The sequence below is a fragment of the Pelodiscus sinensis genome, chromosome 1 (genome assembly GCF_052426305.1).
Source record: "Pelodiscus sinensis isolate ZL-2025 chromosome 1, ASM5242630v1, whole genome shotgun sequence".
Classification (NCBI taxonomy): domain Eukaryota; kingdom Metazoa; phylum Chordata; order Testudines; family Trionychidae; genus Pelodiscus; species Pelodiscus sinensis.
Genome location: NC_143052.1, coordinates 14530040 through 14548565, shown reverse-complemented (window position 1 = coordinate 14548565; position 18526 = coordinate 14530040). Strand labels below are relative to the sequence as shown.

At 44.8% G+C, this 18526-nt stretch overlaps 1 protein-coding gene across 1 annotated transcript in view; it reads right to left on the bottom strand.

The window, feature by feature from the left end:
• Positions 1–18526, bottom strand: part of PROSER2 (proline and serine rich 2) — a 41012-nt gene that overhangs the window by 10768 nt on the left and 11718 nt on the right. Inside the window, exon 2 of the mRNA XM_075926006.2 lies at positions 16882–17109. Coding sequence (XP_075782121.2) covers positions 16882–17016 — 135 coding nt within the window. The 5' untranslated portion in view covers positions 17017–17109. The remainder of the gene's footprint in view (positions 1–16881; positions 17110–18526) is intronic.

Below are 18526 nucleotides of genomic sequence, written 5' to 3'. Positions count from 1 at the left end.
AAAATTAACACCTATCGAGTAACACTAAGCACGAGTGAAGTGGCCTAGTCTCCAGTGAGGAGTTCGTGAGTGATTAGCTAATGCCACAAGCCTGAGCAAGAGCTGGCACCTGGCCTGTCAGCACCTTAGAGACTAAAAAAATGTAGATAGTATCATGAGCTTTTGTGGGCACAACCCACATTCTAGACTCATTTTTAGTTGCCTGTCTAAAGCACTAATTTCTTGGACTCAGGTTTTCAGAGGGTGGTTTCTGCATTATGGCAGTATTAGTTTTAAGTTTGAGCAAAACTTTTCAGCTACAGTTTAAAAAAAGTTGCAAAAAAAGTCTCCCGTTTAATTAAAAAAATGCACCTCTCATCCTCCAAAATATTTGACATGTGCCCTCATCTATACGATTAGTTCTGTATCAAACACCACATCTACACTGGAAAGTATTTCCCTTTAATCCTGCAATTTCACAGCCAATATTTTCTTTTCTCAACCAAACCTTTTCAATGCAGTGGTCACCTAAGTAGTCAATTTCTTGTGGAGGCTGTGAGAAAGCAGCTGTATAGGAAGGATGGACTTTTGGGTAGGCACTGGGATGGGGTTCAGGAGATCCCCAAAAGTCCAGATTCTACCCTTGCATAGACACTGTGCCTCAAGTTTCCCCATCTGTAAAGTGGGATAATACTTCCCTGCTGCAGAGGTGTCACAAGGATAAATCCATTTGTGTTCAAGCTGCTCAGATACTATGATGATTGCATATGCAAATTAGGACTGTGGGACAACAATACACTTAGTGTAAGTAATAGCCATTAGTCACAAGCTGTCACTACTCTATCTCCAATTACTTCCCCAGTGTAATTGGAGAAATTACAAGCTATCCCTGCTCTAAGAGCACTCTGTCCTACAAAATACTTTTCTGCATTCTTCAAATTATACCGAAAGCTTCAGAAAAAGGGGAGAAATTTTATTACTTTAGGTGCTGGTCATGCCAACTAAGATTACAAAACTTGTTTCCATTATTATAACCCTATTTTCCACATAGCCTGAAAAATAAGCCCCAAGGTGCGAGTGGGGAGATGGAGGGAAAGAGTAGATTTTCCTTCACTAAGATAAAGCTAAGATAAATAAATTTGGATTAGAAGCAAAAAGTGTGCGCTCAATTGGCATCTAATGTATTAATACTTCATGGACATTTGCGCTGTCTGACATGAGCAGAGAGTGCGCCACTGACATACTTTTCTGTGCTGGAAAGAAGAGAATTTTCTCATTGAAACACAAGCTTCCCTTTATGAAAAGTTATTTTAGTAACAGGAGAAAATTAGTTATGCACCCTGTATTACCTATCCATGATCTTATTAAATCTGACATTTTGGCTACTTTGTAAGTTTAAGAAAATAAACTTTAGCTAAATACATGGAGTGAGGAGGGATGTACAATTCTGCATTTACTGTGCTGTATTTGGGTTCAAAATTAAAATGCACTAAGTAACAATGTTGAAAGCTATCCCTGCAATAACAACACTGGATCTGAAAACACCCTCTGGTTGCTCTTTTTTCCATATCAGGAACTGAGGGTTTTGGAGATCAAAAACGTAGAGCCCCCGCAAATCCGCAGATATATGCGTCAGACAATGTAAAGGCAGATATCTGTAGCTCATTTTTGCAGATATAGATGCGGATGTAGACAAACATTTGTCATCGTGCAGGATTCTACAAATGAAGCCCACAGAGACTTGTGTCACCCCTGTGTTTTAAAATGGGCCAACAAAGGTCTGATCTACTGGTCCTTTAATGGATTTGTTTTCATTTTTATTGCTTAGCATTAACTGTTAGAATTATAGACGCGCTTCAGAACAAGAATGATTAGTTATGTGTATGTGTGATTGTGTGGTGAGAGTATCTACCTATACATGTAGGAACACAGACAAAGAACAGAAACAGTGGAAAAATTAAGTGACTAAGGATCATCTCAATATTCTGAAAACAATGTTTTTACAGAACCATTTAATATAGCAAATTACCTATATTCAGCAAGGTCAAAAGAGTTGTGGTGTATTGTGATCAGTCCACTGTAAATTCATATTAAGAGGAGCAGTTGTAGTCAAGTATTCAAGTTTGGACTTGCTAACTAACACCCTTAACGTCTGAAACTTTACTGCCGCACAACTACCTTGGTTTAAAGGAGCAGCTGGAGGAGGCCAGATGCAGCGGAGGCTAAGCAGGTACCTTTACAAAGGGAAGGCCTGAGATTAACATGGATGGGATTGGTTCACACAATCTTATGTTACAAGAATGGGGGGGAGGGGGGGAATGCAGCGGCACACTACCCAGTGAGAGAGCACGCCCAGGTTCCTTATCTACAAGAGAGAAGTTTGTTAACTATTCAACCTGTAGCCAATATGTAATATTGGTAGACGAACATAAGTGTGATGTATAATTACTTGCTTATAAATTCTGTATGATTCTATTTCACCCTGTTGCTCATGATCAGACAATGTCTGCATTGCAGTTTCATGTACGTCTTCTAGTAACTATGTAATCCTTTGTCTAGAATGTTCCGTAAATTGTTTGGCGCTAGTGAAGAATGTCACCTCAAAGGTCCAGATAGTAAGACTTGAGAGACTTGGAGATGATGTGAGAACATCCACAGTGCCTGAGACCAAATGAATTAGCAAAAGACAAGCCCTGGAGACAGGCAGACACTCCGGAAGGGGAGACCAAACAAAAGATAACAAAAGGATAACTGGTGGAAAATCCCCAAGATTAATGTATCAAGAACCGCAGAAGGACACTGCAAAACCCATAGTGTCAAATGGGATCTAACAAGTACAAGATGGAGTGTTCTTGCCATAAGATTCTGGGTTGGGTCCTGCAAACCAAGCCTCGAATCCAGATCGATGAACCCTGACTCCGTCACTTAGACTGACTTGAGCCACGATGGACAGGTAACTATAAATCCTCTGCAGAACATGAGAGAGAGAGAGAGTGTAAATGCATATGCTGCTTTTCATACTGTATTTTTAATAAACACAGTGCATTGCCTTTTCCCCTGAAAAAGATCCCATGTGCTTCTTATAAGCATTACAGACCCCCTAACACTATTTCTTCCTACACTGGGCTGTTCATCATTGCACCGATTACATTAGGCTTGTTCTGAGCAAGCCTAAACACAAAAGTGAAAAGTAACAGAGTACAGGTAGCCTTGTTAGTCTGATCTTGGTAAAACAAAAAAAGCACTTTGATGAAGAAGTGGGTCTGCCCCAGGAAAGCGCATCACCTAATAAACCATCTTGTTAGTCTTTAAAGTGCTACATGACTGCTTTTTTTGCTTCACAGCAGTGAAAACAGCCATTGTCTCGCTGCCACCTCCTAGGTCATTGTTTAACTAGCATGTCTGCCCTCTCTAGTCTACTGGCCAAGCTTTCTGGAAGCGAGCTACTGTACACAGAACACAAAGGAGCAGGCTATTTTGCTAGCAGTCACTTATTCCACATCATTCTCCTAATGTCAATATGAAGCTGATACAGTGCATGACAGACGTGGCCATTTCCTGCAATATCCTTGAAGTGCCTTATTAAATTAAGGTATCTTTGAAGTCCATTGTATACAAATGCAACACTCATGTGTTATTGGGAGCCCTGGGAAGTGTTATGAACTTCAAAGGACTGCCCAGACAATGGTCCGGACAAAAATAGATTTTTGGATAGCATCAAGTGGTTTGCCTGGGGAATCTCTAAGGGGAGGTAAATGCAAATTCCAACATCCACTTATGGGGGGATGGGGGGGAGAGAAAGCAGCCTTTGGAAGCTATGCACCAAATAGGTGTCCACGGTTTCCTGATTTTCTGTTCCCAGAATCTGAAGCTCAAAGGCCCAGGCTGTATGAAGAAAAGAATAACTTATTCACAGTTACACTTCCTCTGTGCTGGAGGAGGTTAGGAACTTGCAACCACAGAAAAACCCCTAAGTAGGGCTGACTCCTACCAGACAACTAAATGACACTAGGAGTGTGGGGAGGTTGAAGGAGGCTGTAATTCCGGTAGGTTTATTGGCACGTAAGTTCTTTTGCTGGTTTCTCGAGAATGCTTTCACCTTACAGTGAAACCTGCTTGCTTAGGAAGCTGTGGGGTAACTTATACTGCTAGCAGCTACCTTATCCATAGCCTTTGAAAAACAAGCAAAGGGCAGATGTTGGCCTGTCTACAGAGTGTGGTTTGCAAGGGATTTCACTGCTTAGGCAGTGAACTGTGTGTCCTGAAAGTACAGCAGCCTGGAGGGAGAGAGACATGGGCCTCCACCCTAGAGAAGGAACAATTGGAAGCTAGAAACTTAGAAGTGTGAGCTTTGGGTAAGCCACAGAAGGGGAATACAGGTGCATTTGCCTTGACCCGTGGCACAGTGCAAGGGTGTCTCTTCACAAGGCTGTTTTCTCTGAAAGAGCTGCCACCTGACTAAAGATAGCAGTGAACACAACAGCGCCCACTTTCAGCAACAAAGAGTCCAACTCAGACTCGGAAAAACTCTGCTTTTCCATTGTGTGTCTAAAAGCCTAGCCCAGCAGAGCCATCAGGAGATTCAAGAGCTGATGGTGCAATACAAGACGACCCGTGACAACAGTAGGACAGGCAATAGCAGCAGGCAGGAGAATCTGTCCCTCCCCTGTGAATTTGACTTTCCTTTCTATGTAACCCAAAGTGCTATGCAACAGCATCGGAACATGGCATGCGGCACTGAAGGACCAGGATGAAAGGACCAGCTCCACTATCCCAGCAGGGGCCTGGAGCAAGAAGCCAGTCAGTAAGTGCCAGCACATGCTAGCAGGGGTGCTGGAATTGGAAAGGGTGGGGGAGGCTGGGATGGCTGGCAGGCTCCTCATGTAGATGTAGCCCCCAGCCACAGCTCCCCTTCTGAGCAGAGGGAGCCCAACCTGGGAAGATGGGGGGTGAAGGGGGGTTGCTGTGTTGTGAGATGGGGAAGGGATGGATGTAGTCTAGAGTAGGGTTGCCAGGTGTCCGGTATTCACCTGGACAGTCTGGTATTTTTGGCTCCTGTCCGAGAAAAAAATTCAGAGAATACCAGACACCTAAAAATGTCCAGTATTTTCTAAATTTTTCCCCGGCCAGGAGGCGAAAATGCTGAGCACCTGGCAACCCTACAGACACTCAGTGCCCAGCCTCTCCCCCGGCTCCCAATGCCTCCAGCCCCTATGCTTCGGTCTCCCTCCCCCCTCCAGAATTTCGGTATTCGGTATTTTTCGGGTGTTCGGTATTTTTGTTTCAACCATCTGGCAACCCTAGTCTGGGGGTGCACTGCCCCCAAACCGGGGAAAGGCAAATGCACATGGGGTCACATGTCACTGCCACCCTGATTTTTGCAAGGGCAGAGCTGTTCTGCTCAGCCTGCCAAGGTGGGGGAGGAGGGAGAGAAGAGAAAGTAACTAGGGAAGTGAGGCGGAGGGGGACCCAGCATGTGGAGTCCCTTTGACAGCAGAAGCAGATCCAGCAGCACCAGGATACACTAAAGCAGCAGCATTACTGCAGCAGCTGGTGCTGGAGTGGCCACATTCCATAGTGGCAGCTGGGACTTCCCATTAAAGCCAGCCCATCCTCCCACCCAGCACTGCAGCTCAGATACCTTCCCAGGCAGGGTGAGAGAGACAGGGGACGGGGGTGAATGGCAGCAAGCCGGGGAGCCGCCTTTAGAGCTCATGTGTGCTACCCCCCTACTCCCAATATAGCAGTCAAGTGATGCACTTGTCCCCGGGGGCTCACCTTGGCTCTTTGTGTCCTGTCATTTTGTTACCCAGGTTTGAGTTCTCTTTGTAGCTCTTCCCATTCTGCTTTGGCCTGATCTTGAGTAATTTTGTATTATCTGCAAGTGTTGCCAACTCAGGGCTGGCCCACAACGTTTTGGCACTTGAGGTGGGGAGCTCAAATAACGCCCCCATACCCTCTCGCTTGGGCCAAAACTTTAAAATATCCCAATTCTCTGGGTCCTAGTGGCTCCCCTGCATAGTCTGGCACCTGAGGCGGCCGCCTCAGTTCGCCTCATGGTAAGGCCAGCCCTGTGCCATCCTCACTGTTTACTCCTTTTCCCAGGTAACTTATGAATAGAACTGGCCACAGTACAGATTGCTGGGAGACACCACTATTTACCACTCTCCATGCTGAAAACCAATCATTTAGTTTGGCTCTTCGTTTTCTATCTTTTAACCAGTTACCTCTGTATGAGAAACCCTTCCATCTTATTCCATGATTGCTGTTTGTTGACTGCCCTCCCCCCCAGCCCCGCAAAAGAATCAAGAGATTTGAGAGGCATGATTCCCCTTTATAAAAACCATATTGACTCTTCCCCCCCACAAACATGATTGTTTGTGTGTTTTAGAATTCAGTTCTTAAGTATAGTTTCAACAAATATGACTGGTACTAACGTGAGGTTTAATGGCCTTCAACTCCAGTATCACATCTGGAGCCTGGCGTGGGGGAGATATGTCCAGTGCTTTTTTTGAAAAGAAAAGAAAAAGAAAAAGGTGCCGGTACTCCAGGTGAAAGTTGTTGAGCAAAAAGACAAACCCCAAGCCACCCAGGAAAATAAATAGGTGCTGGTACACCGGAGGAGAATGCCATTCATTTACAGTATGATGGGAAAATAGGGGTGTACTGTCACCAAAAAGAGGCACACTGCCAGGACCAAAACCCCTCCCTCAGAGCCAGGCACTCTCACCCCCACTCCAATACAACCACCACTTCCCCAGAGCCCGGCCCCCCCAGCCACCCTATCCCCATGCTCCCACCCCTGCCCCAGAGCCAGGCACCCCAAGAGCCCCCCCAACCAAATTCCCCTCCTGCAGAGCCAGGCACAGGAGGGACGGGATGGGTACGGTAACCCTGCCTTTAAAGTGGCCGCTCCTGCTACCGGCCCGGCTGCCTCGGCCCGCAGTGTGTACAGGGAGGAAGCATGTGGCCCAACTCCTGGCTCACTGCTCTATGCGACGTGTGGGCCTGTGCAGGGTGCAGTCCGGTCTCACCCCAATTAGCTTTGGGCCCGGCGGCAACTGCCCCCTCCTCACTATGCCTCTAGTGTCAGTTCACTGAGTCCCCACAGCCCAGCTGAGACACCCGCTGCTTTTCTGCCCTTCCCCCAGCCTAGCTGAGCCCTGTGCGGCTACTTTTCCACCCCAACAGCAGAGCTGAATGCTGGTTTTCAGCCCCCCCCAGCCAGGCAAGCTAAGCCGAGCACCATAGCGCGAGTGCTCCTAGGGCCAGGGGCAGCAGCAGAGCAACAGTCCTTAAAAAAAAAAAAAAAAAAAAAAAAAAAAAGGTGTTGGTACACTACCGGTGTGTACCGTCACCAAAAAAAAGCACTGGGTACGTCTAAACTACGTTCTATTTTTGAAAGAGGATATGCAAATCCACGGGACTCTGCAGATCTTCGAAGGCGGATCTTTCAAAAGTGAAAGTAGTCTAGATGCAGTCCCCCCCCCCCCCGAAAAAAATCCTCTCGAAAAAAAACCTGCATAAACCTCATTTTTTAAGGAAGAGCATTTTTCGAAAAAAGTGATTTTTTTTTCCAAAAAAGTGCATCTAGACTACTTTCACTTTAGAAAGACCCACTATCAAAAATGAGATCGGAAGAAGATACGCAAATTCCCGCTGTATTTTTGGAAGAGGATACGCAAATTCAACGTAGTCTAGACATAGCCTTATTTACAAATGTGTGCCACATTAATACACGGAGCTACACCTCTGCCATAGAACTGGAAGGGACCTTGAGAAGTCATCGAGACCAGTCCTCTGCCCTCGCGGCAGGACCAAGTACCGTCCCTGAATTAGTTAATTCTCAAGTCATCTGGCATAGAAGAATATTTAATAGTGTATGTATCAAGCTGGATACATAATTAATAGCTCTGCAATGTCACATTTGAATTCCTTCAGAACTCTGGAGAGAATGCCATCTGGTCCTGGTGACTTATTACTGTTCAGTTAATCTATTTGTTCCAAAACTTCCTTGACTGAGATCACCATCTGGGACAGTTCCTCAGAACTGCCACCTTAAAAAAATAAAATTAATTTAAAAAGGGAGGGGGGGGGGGGGAAGGCAGCACGCACTCAGGTTTAGGAATCTCCCTCACATTCTCTGCCATGAAGACTGATGCAAAGAATACATTTAGTTCCTCTGCTACTGCCTTATCTTCCTTGAATGCTCATGCTCCTTTAGAATAGAATCTCAATTGTCCAGTGGTCCCACTGGTTGTTTTGTGGACTGCCTGCTCCTAACATACTTAAAAAAAAATACTGATGACAGTTTGAGTCCTTAGCTACTTGGTTTTCAAGTTATTTTTGGCTTGCCCAATTATACTTTTACATTTGACCTGCTAGCACTTGTGCACCTTTCTATTTTCTTCAATAGAATTTAATTTTCACTTTTTAAAACGATGCCTTTGTGTGTCCAACTACCTCTTGTACTTTATTGTTTAGCCATGGTGGCACTTTTTGGTCCTTTTTTACTATGTTTAATTTGAAGTATACATTTAATTTGAGCCTTTATTATGACACTTTTAAAACATTTCCATACAGCTTTCAGGCATTTGACTTTTGGGGCCTTTTAATTTCTATTTAACCAGATTCCTCATTTTTGTGCAGTTCCCCCTTTTTGAAAATTAAGTGCTACAGTGGTGGGCTTCTTTGGTGTTATTCTTATCCACAGGGATGTTGGTTATATTATGGCCCCATAGTCAGGCCTTACAAATCAGGTCATCTCTTGGACCAGAGCCTGCAATACACTTGGGACTACATCAAGAATAGTCTCTCCTCTTATGGGTTCCAGGACTAGTTATGCCAAGAAACAGTCATTTATTGTGTCAAGAAATTTTGTATCTTTATCCTGTCCTGATAGGACATGGACCCACTCAACATAGGTACAGCTGAAACCCCCCATTATTATATAGAGTTTTATTTTTATAGTGCCTCATCTTCCTAAGTATTTCATTACTAACTGCCTGACCAGGATGGTGATGGTCTATCCATGCTGCTTTCTCACCCTAGAGATTGGGTTAGGTTTTGTTCATTTAAGACTTTTACCACATCTGACACTCAGCTTTCACATAGAGAGCTCACTAGCATAATCTACAGGACTATGTAGCACTTTAAAGACTAACAAGATGGTTTATTAGATGATGAGCTTTCGTGGGCCAGACCCACTTCCTCAGATCAAATAGTGATCTGAGGAAGTGGGTCTGGCCCACGAAAGCTCATCATCTAATAAACCATCTTGTTAGTCCTGTATTTTGCTTCAGCTACCCCAGACTTACCTGGCTACATTTCTATCACTATTCTAGCATAATCTATTCTGTCATTTCTATGTACAGGCAGTCCCCGAGTTACATGGATCCGACTTACATCAGATTCCTACTTACAAACGGGGTGAGGCAACCCTGCACTAGCTGCTTCCCCCCAGCAGACCAGGGAGATGCGAAGCTAGCGCCCCCCCAGCAGACCAGGGAGACGCGGAGCGGCTTTTCTCAGCAGACAACTCAGCTTGAGAATAAAGGACTGAGGGAAGTGAGGTGTGGGAGAATAAAACTGAGCTCTGGAGAAATGTTTGGCTAGAGTTTCCCCTACAATATGTATCAGTTCTGACTTGCATACAAATTCAACTTAAGAACAAACCTATAGTCCCTATCTTGTACGTAACCCAGGGACTGCCTGTATTTCGTACTAAGGTATTACTGTGTCCCATTGATCATCACCATTCTGCCAAGTTTCTGTGATGCCTATTACAGTGATATCATGTAATGCTCATGTTCATTCATATCAACAAGTCATCAGAAGGGTAGACTGATAGTAGAATGCTAATCGAGGCCTCGGACTTCAGGACAAATATTTCACAGCTTGCCTGGTCAAAGTGCCAGGATGATGATTTCAAGCACTTGATCAAATGCTCCACATGATGGGATCATTTGGACAAAACCTATTTCTAAAAATAGCAGATAATGCTGGCATAACTGGAGGAAAGTCTAACCCAATCTAGAACCAAAGAAAGAAACACAATAGGGTCTGTTGCACTCGTTTATGTTTGAATGCTACACACAGTCTGCCCAAAATCAGTAAGTTTTTAACAGCACACTGGGTAATCAGCACAGGAAGGAAGTCCTCAGTACCTTTCTCTTGCATGCTTCACTAAACGGAAGATCACTGCTGCGTTTGCTCCCATCGGCCTCCTGCTGCGGAGAAACTTGAAACAAAGTACCTTGCCTCCAGCTACATAATTAACATACTGAAGCTACGTATCTTGATTTGATCTTCCCTTTTAGTGTAGGCCTGGCCTGAGACACTAGTACAATCTCAATACCATCACGACTCACCTGAGCCATGCTCGGGGATCTTCTGTACTGTCTCAGTAAATGACAACTGCACTCGCAGCTAAAATGGGAGCACAGAACAGTCACGGGCAGTGGGCATAGTAAGGCCAGGGGAGCCTGAGGGCGTGTATAAACCACACCCCTCTGCTAACAGAGGGATGTAGATTAGGCACATGGCTATTGCAAATGAAGCAAGGATTTAAACATCCCATGCTTCATTTGAATAGAAATGGCCACCACTTTTTGCTGCCGCAGCACTTTGCCAACAAAAAGCAGCAGTCTAGCTGGGGTTCGGTCCACAAAGAAAGCCTTTCCCAACCGATTCTGTAAACCTTATTGCACAAGACATAAGGGATTGGTCAAAAAAGGCTTTCCTTGTGGACCGATCCCTGTCTAGACTGCTGCTTTTTGCCGGCAAAGTGCCACGTCAGCAAAAAGCAGCAGCCATTTCTATTCAAATGAAGCACGGGATATTTAAATCCCCACTTCATTTGCGATAGCCATGTGCCTAACCTACACCTCTCTGTCAGCAGAGGGGTGTAGTTTTAGAGACACCCTCAGCTTCCTCTGCCTCTGAATCCCCAGAAGTGGGGTTAGTTTTTGCTTGAACCCCATGCAGGTTCTGAGGTGGCCAAGGAAGCAGGATGTAGTATTCAGCTTCATTAGTTATTTCCCTAGAATCCACAGTGATTACAGAAGAACCCAGGAAGCTGTGTAGCAAATACCGCCTCCTTAGTGGCCATATCTAAAATGTCTTTAGGACAAGATGGTTTTTCCCCAGGGGTGGCTTGGCTCACGGGAGGATAGGTGTTGCTGTGGCTGGCTTATGGCTCCTCCGGGCAGGTTGGGGGTGGAAGGAGTCCTCATTTGGCCCAGGCAGAATGCTTGGGCCTTTAGCCAGCCTGGGGCTCTTCCAAGTTAGAGGGGCACTCTGGACTCCTCCAGGCAGAGAGATAAGAGGGTCTTGCAGCTCCAGGAACAAGAGTTAGAAGAAAGGGGAGGGGCTACACACAGGCAGAAGGGCCAGAGTCAGGGGGCTAGCCTCCTCAAAAGGGGTCAGCACCTGGCACCCACAAGTACAATTACAACACTGAAAAAGGAGGGCTTGCTGGTTAAGCCCACCAACCTGCATGTTAAGACACTGATGCATAAGCACCTAGTTTGAAAAATCCACAGCCTCATTTTATCCTCACTGATTCCAAATTAGAACACACAGCCTGATTGAACTGCACTTGTTTTATTAGCTGCATAAAAGAGCCAGTCAAATGAAAGGGAGCTTGCTCTAAATTTATAATATGGGATAAGGCATCAAGATAGAGTAGAACTGAATATTTTAGTTTCCCCACTCTTTTTAGAGCCATGCAAGTGATTCCATACATCGAGAAGGGGCGCTTCTTCACTCCACTGAGAATGCTTTTGTCGGTTGAATGTTCAGCTTTTGTTCAGACAAGGAGATCAGTTTAGACACTGCCACAGTCACTTTTCATGCCCACAGACCTGTGTGCAAACTTCCTTCCTTCAATCATGTGACTTTACACAGTTCTGAAGTTAATGGATGTAGGATGGATCACTTTTAAGTGAAACTCACACTTTGGTTTGTGGTGCTAACCCATGGCTGAAGTGGAATTTTCCTAACAAATAATGTACGAACACACAGCATGGAAAACAGCTTTTTTTTCTAGTCAACATAAGAGTATGTGTAGTTTAAATGTATTAATTCAGAGCATGAACATGCAGATCACATTTCTAAGCCTTCCTAAATATGCTAAAGTAGCAACAGATTCTTGCCAGCGATCCCTTCTTACACTTTGGCACATGGGCCTTATGAACACTGAGATTTTAGTCCCTCCTCCAAATCTTAGCACTGGTACAATTTTACAGCTGCCACACTAGTGTAGACAGTTTGCTGTTGTGTTTAAGCTACCATGTCAGACTCCCTCTGAGCAGCCATCATATGCCCGAGTGAATTCAGCTGTTTGCACATGCTATTGTTTTTGTGTGTTTGTTTGAATTCCATAGAGATCTCTCATCCAAAGGTTACACCTGCCAACTGCATGGAGTTCAGACACCTAGAGATAGGAGGGCACATTCCTTACAACCAGCTGAGTGGGAAAAAAACTTATTCAATACTTTCACTTCTAGTTCTCAAAGGCTCTGCAAAGCAAAAGTGACCCTGACTCCCTGTGTTGTGTCTAGATAAACAGAAACTCATTAATGCTGACGAATGCTCTTAGTAATCTTTAAACTTAATGATCTGCCTTGTAGTAACTACAGATTGCAATGCCAACAGAAAGCAGCTACCGATGACTAACATTGGTAGGAATATGTTAAGATGTAGCGATGAGGTGGTTAGACAGTGCCTTAATATGGACTGGAAGGGAAGTCAAACATGCTGGCTGTGCTTTTCTCCTCATCCCCCCACTCATCCCTTTACAAACACCAGGGTGGGGTCGGTATTATTTATTCTCACTTTGTAAATGAGGAAGGAAGGACAGGACTGGCTTAAAGACCACAGAAGGAATTGGGTTGTCTGGGAGGAAGAGCACCCCTTAAGGAGACTCTCATACAAAAACACACTGGGATGAGCAGTAGGATTGTCACATTTCTAACTAGAATCCTCATTATGCTGAAGGATGAAGGACTTGCTTTAATTTTAAGTAAGATCCAGCGGAATATTGCAATAAGGTTAAGCATTGGTTGATCTTCTTTCATCTTCATTTCCTGTAAGGAAAGAGTTACTCCATTCTCTCCATTTAACAGATTGCAAAAGCTCTATTGTTATGCACTTACAACTGAGAATTCAACTGATAAATATACACATCATAGAATCATAGAACACTAGAACTGGAAGGGGCCAAGAGAAATCACCAAGTGCAGTCCCCTGCCCTCATGGAAGGACCAAGCACTGTCTGTATCATCCCTGACAGGTGTTTGTCTAACCTGCTCTTGAATATCTCCAGAGATGGAGATTCCACAACCATTCTAGGCAATTTATTCCAGTGTTTAACCACCCTGACAGTTAGGAAGTTTTTCCTAACATTCAACCTAAACTTCCTTTGCGGCAGTTTAAGCCCATTGCTTCTTGCCCTATCCTCAGAGGCCAAGGAGAACAATTTTCCCCCTCCCCTTTCTCCGAGACACCCTTTTAGATACCTGAAAGCCACTATCATGTCCCCCCTCAGTCTTCTCCTTTCCAAACCAAACAAGCCCAATTCTTTCAGTCTTCCCTTTAATCATGTTTTCTAGCCCTTTAATCATTTTTGTTGCTCTTCTCTGGATCTTCTCCAATTTCTTATGGAAGAAGCATATTCAAGAAATTCCAATCTTTGCTCTGGAGAAGTTTTTAAAGCATAGCTAGCCATATGGCACAGGCTAACAATAGAATTAGGGTAACCAGGTAACTGGTTTTCGGGACCTGGCAATCCTAAACAGCACGCAAACCAACAGTCTGGTTACTGGAGCATGGGAGTAGCGCCGGATCATTAACCCACACCAGCCCCCTCTCGGCTCAGTTGGGGCCACCTCCTACTTGCAGGCAGGCTCCAGTAAGTGATGGGAAATGGAGCAAAAAAAGGCAAAGGCGGCGGCAGGGCCTCCGGGGTCCAGTCATCAGCATCTAGAAACATGGCAACCACAAGTATAATGGACTTATTTTGTCAGATTGTGAAGAGGGGGTAGAAGCTTAGCACTAAAGACTTGATTCCTACGGAGACAGACCCAAACTCTAATCAGGCAAGACCTCCCATGACAGCCCCTCTACAGACCACCCTCTTGTTTACACAGGATTTAATTGCAGCAGTCTTTAGGACTGAATACCAGCAGTAACTTATTTCCGGCTATATTGAAATATAGGTGGTGGATTCCCATTCACTTCCACAGAGCTAAAAACAGGATTTCTTTTCCTAGTGTAGAAGGCCTATCCTGTTACAAATTTCTTCCTTAAGCTCTGACCTCTATCTACTATGCCACTCCAATAACAACATCTATTTAAAGATAAGAGTTTGTTGATATAATTCAAGAAACTTGTCACACTTTAATTCATCTTCCCCGCCGCATATGGTTGAAAAAGCCACCCAAACTACACAGGATGGCCTTCAGAAAAGGCACTAATGTTTCCATGAGCTTCAACAGCTGAGAGATACAAGATGCTGGTGGAAGTCCTCCATCAATAGCCAGCTTTTTATTCTTGAAGAGTTCGGCACAAAAAACAAAACTCCCCTCATTACATACTGGAACACCAAGACAGCAGAGGAGTCCAACCTATCATGTAGACAAAACACATGTCTACATCTAGACTGCAGGCGTCTTTCAGAAGAAGCTTTTCTAGAAGAGATCTTCCGAAAAAACTTCTTCCGAAAGAGCATCCACACTGCCAAAGAGCATCGAAAAAGCAATCTGCTTTTTCAAGAGATAGTGTCCACACTGACTGGACGCTCTCTTGCATTTAAACTGCGATTACTATGGACGGAGTGGCCACCAGGGCACCTGTGCTTCTTCCTCTTCTTCCAAAAGAATTCCCTCTTCCCCGTTCTCACACACTTTTCCAAAAAGCTCTCTCGGAAAAAGGCTTCTTCCTCGTAGAATGAGGATACCAATGCTGGAAAAACCCCTCTGTTCTTTCAATTTTCTTCCAAAAGAACGCGATTGCAGCGTGGACATAAGCCTTTTTTTTTTTTTTGGAAAAAAAAAAGTGTAGTGTAGACATACCCCCACTTAGATGAACGTCATTCAAAAGATGGCTGATGTCACATCTTGACACTGAAAATATAGATGTGACACGATGTGGACACCTGTTGGGTTTCGTTTCCTAAAAGCTGCTGCTGAATTGGGTGCCCAGTTGGACACCTGGAAGCCTGGGTGCTTAGTGCTTCTGAGAGGCAGACAATGCCTTCTCAGGAGTACTGACTCATGGACTCAAGTGTGAAAGGAGGACTCCATCCCTTTCCTGGCTACTATCCAGTCACTAATTGGAGGATGCAAGACTCATGCCTTGCACATTCAGCAATTACTCACGTGCTATTTTAATGATGACACACAAGCATTCATGTGAAGATAGCCATGTATTCATTACACACCAAATTATATTAAGATGAGTGAGTGCAGCTAGTGGCAGTGCCTAATCTAATAGGAAACAGAACACAGGAGATTATCTACAGTCAAGTACTCAGTAGCTTACTGATGGTTATTCTCAAAGCTAATCTGCTTTGGGAAACGGGAAACGCCTCCAATAGCTTTTGTTCAAAGGAAATGTCTACATTTTGAACAAGTCAATTGTGATTCCAAATCAGTGGTGGTAAAATGGGGAGAACAGACTAGGGAAGTTTGCAATGTGATTTGATCACAGTAGCCCGTGGTTATTTCAGCTTTGTGAATGAAATAAAATAGGATATTTCACTGAGCTCTGGCCTGTGAAACCAGCAGGAAAAAACAAAAATCAGACTGAAAGAGCAACAGGGTTACTTCCGGCCTTCAAATTTATGTAGGGCTAAAAATCACAATAATACAGGACTCACGTCACTGACGCTTGACACATATTTATATATATATATATATATATATAAAGACTCAGGGGGGTAACCTTATTAGCCTGTATCTACAAAAAACAATGAGTCCATAAAGATGCAAAACATGTCCGAGTCAGAACTACAACAATGGCTGCCTGTCGCAGGGAGCCATAGCCTGTAATACCTCTAAGGCTGGTATAGGGGGCTCTATCTGTGAGGTGGAGTGTTTTCCATATAAGGGCATGTAAATTAATAATCTTCCCCTGCTCGCTCCACCCATTGCAGTGAAAGATCAGCCAATGGGCTGACTTGTGCTCAGGCCTGCTACTCCACCCACTGCAGCAAAAACCAACCTATGGGGTGATAAGTTCACAGGCAATAAAACAGGCAGGCAGCCCCTCTCTCACTGGGGAGTCGCATGGAGTGAACGCCTGGCCTGATCACCCAGACGCCTTGCACCCCCCGCTCTTGAGTCTTACTGAGCGTACTCCGAGTTGGTCGACCCGAGTGGAGACAGTTTATGAGAGTGTGACCGGTACTTGTGTTCCTGCTGTCTCCAGAACTGGTATAACCCCCCCCCCCCCCCCCCCGCCATCATCCCTATCCTAATTGATTTTTTAGTTGTCCTTATTGCTTGTCAAGTGACAGTGGCTAAAAAGTTACTAAGTTAGTTTATAAATAGTTGTGGTTTAGGTTTTTTACTGTTTCCTTGTATAAAGTTGTGTAAATAATCAGCCCTATGGACAATACCAGTGTTAATTCAACTGTTCCTAATCCCTGGGCAGTTATTGGAAATTATTGTGATTTAGAAAAGCCTCAGGGAATTGTTTTGTGTTGTCTGGCAATCTGTTTAATTTTTGTTCTGATGATTGTCTGGCATCATCAAAATAAAATCAGTTTGTGCTTTTTAAAGCCCCCAGTTGTGGTCTCATCCTTTCCGGCATCCCTTTGAACCTCGTGTATTACGGGGACTGACAAAACACACTACACTATGTAAAGCAAGCTAAAGTTTATCTAGATAAAGCACTCACCAAAGTAAAATTCCTGCACCTAGAGTGGCTGCCTCGACTCTCCAAGCTCCCACTTCTTTCAAAGCTCTCGAGTCTGCACTTCGGCGAGACTTCAGATGCCATTTCAGCGAAGTCCAACATCACATTTCTAGGCATCCCACCCCAAAGAACGAGCACTCCAATGCCAGTTTGTCACGCAGCACAGAAAGCAGTCGGTGTCTTCAGTGGGGCTTCTCACTGCATTCAGCTCTGTAAGTAGAGAAATTGTATTAGTGTAGATTTCATTTTTAAAATATTTAAACGGCAGGGAAGGTAAATACAGGCAGTCCCCAGGTTATGTGGATCCGACTTACGTCGGATCCCTACTTAAGAACGGGGTGAGGGAACCCCAAACTAGCTGCGCCCCCCCCAGCAGACCACCGAGACGCGCCATGGCAGTCCCGCCGCCCGCATCCTCTGCGGCGAGAAAAGCCACTCCACGTCTCCCTGGTCTGCTGGGGGGGGGGGGCACGCAGCTAGTGCGCGCCTCCCCCCCCAGCAGACCAGGCTTTTCTCGCCGCTCATCAGTTTCAGCAGCAGCTGAATCAGGACACCTGGGACAGAGCAGCTGGGGTGCTGCCGGGTTGGTCCCCACAGCGCCGCATCTCGGCGCTGCGGGGACCAACCTGGCAGCAACCCAGCTGCTCTACCCCAGGTGTCCCCAAGTCAGCTGCTGCTGAAACTGATCAGCGGCTGATTCCAGGAAACCCGGGGCAAAGCAGCTCTGCCTCAGGCTTCCTGTAGTCAGCTGCTGGTCAGTTTCAGCAGCGGCTGAATCGGGGACACCCGGGGTACAATATGTACCAGTTCCGACTTACATACAAATTCAACTTAAGAACAAACCTACAGTCCCTATCTTGTACGTAACCCGGGGACTGCCTGTGACAATTGCGAGGAAGTCTATGATCAGGAAAATCTTTAACCACTTTGCAGGACAAAGGAGTTCCACCAACTATGTGCATCTTAAAACAGAGTTTTAATCTAGATGATGACTTTAACACACATGGAATAGAGGGGTATCATATCCATCTTAGTGACTTACAGATCAGATGGCCTCTGTCAGTGTGGACATTACATAACTACCAGTCCTATAAACTCAGTCTGGGTTTTCTATTACTAGTATTATCACACATCACTACTAATCAGATTCTGCATTCCAAATTATTACCTCTTCAGTAAACTCTGTGCAACTCATTACGTTCAGGGGCTTGAAGGGAATAATTTTTGTTTCCTAAGATGTGTAAGGGGAATGGAATCCAGTTCCATCTCTTAGCTCCACAGGGCTGGCTCATTTGTCGAGCATGTGAACAGATGCAAGCCTGATTACATTCAAGGAACACATCTGGGGAGTGAACAGGTAGGTACCCTTTTTACAGTCACATTTCAGAATGAAATTGCACTTCAAACCACAGAGAGCCTCTGGCTCTAATTTAATTTTATTCGTGGTCGTTCAAAAAGATGTATATTCCAAGGGAGGAAAACAGGCTTATAGGAATAAAAACCACGTACAAGAGCTTTCAAGCCATCCCAGATTTCAGTTCTACAGCATCTGGCTGATAAACAATTGTCCTAAATGCAAGGCTTAAGGAAACTAACCCTTCCACCCAACCTTTTTTCAACCCCAAAC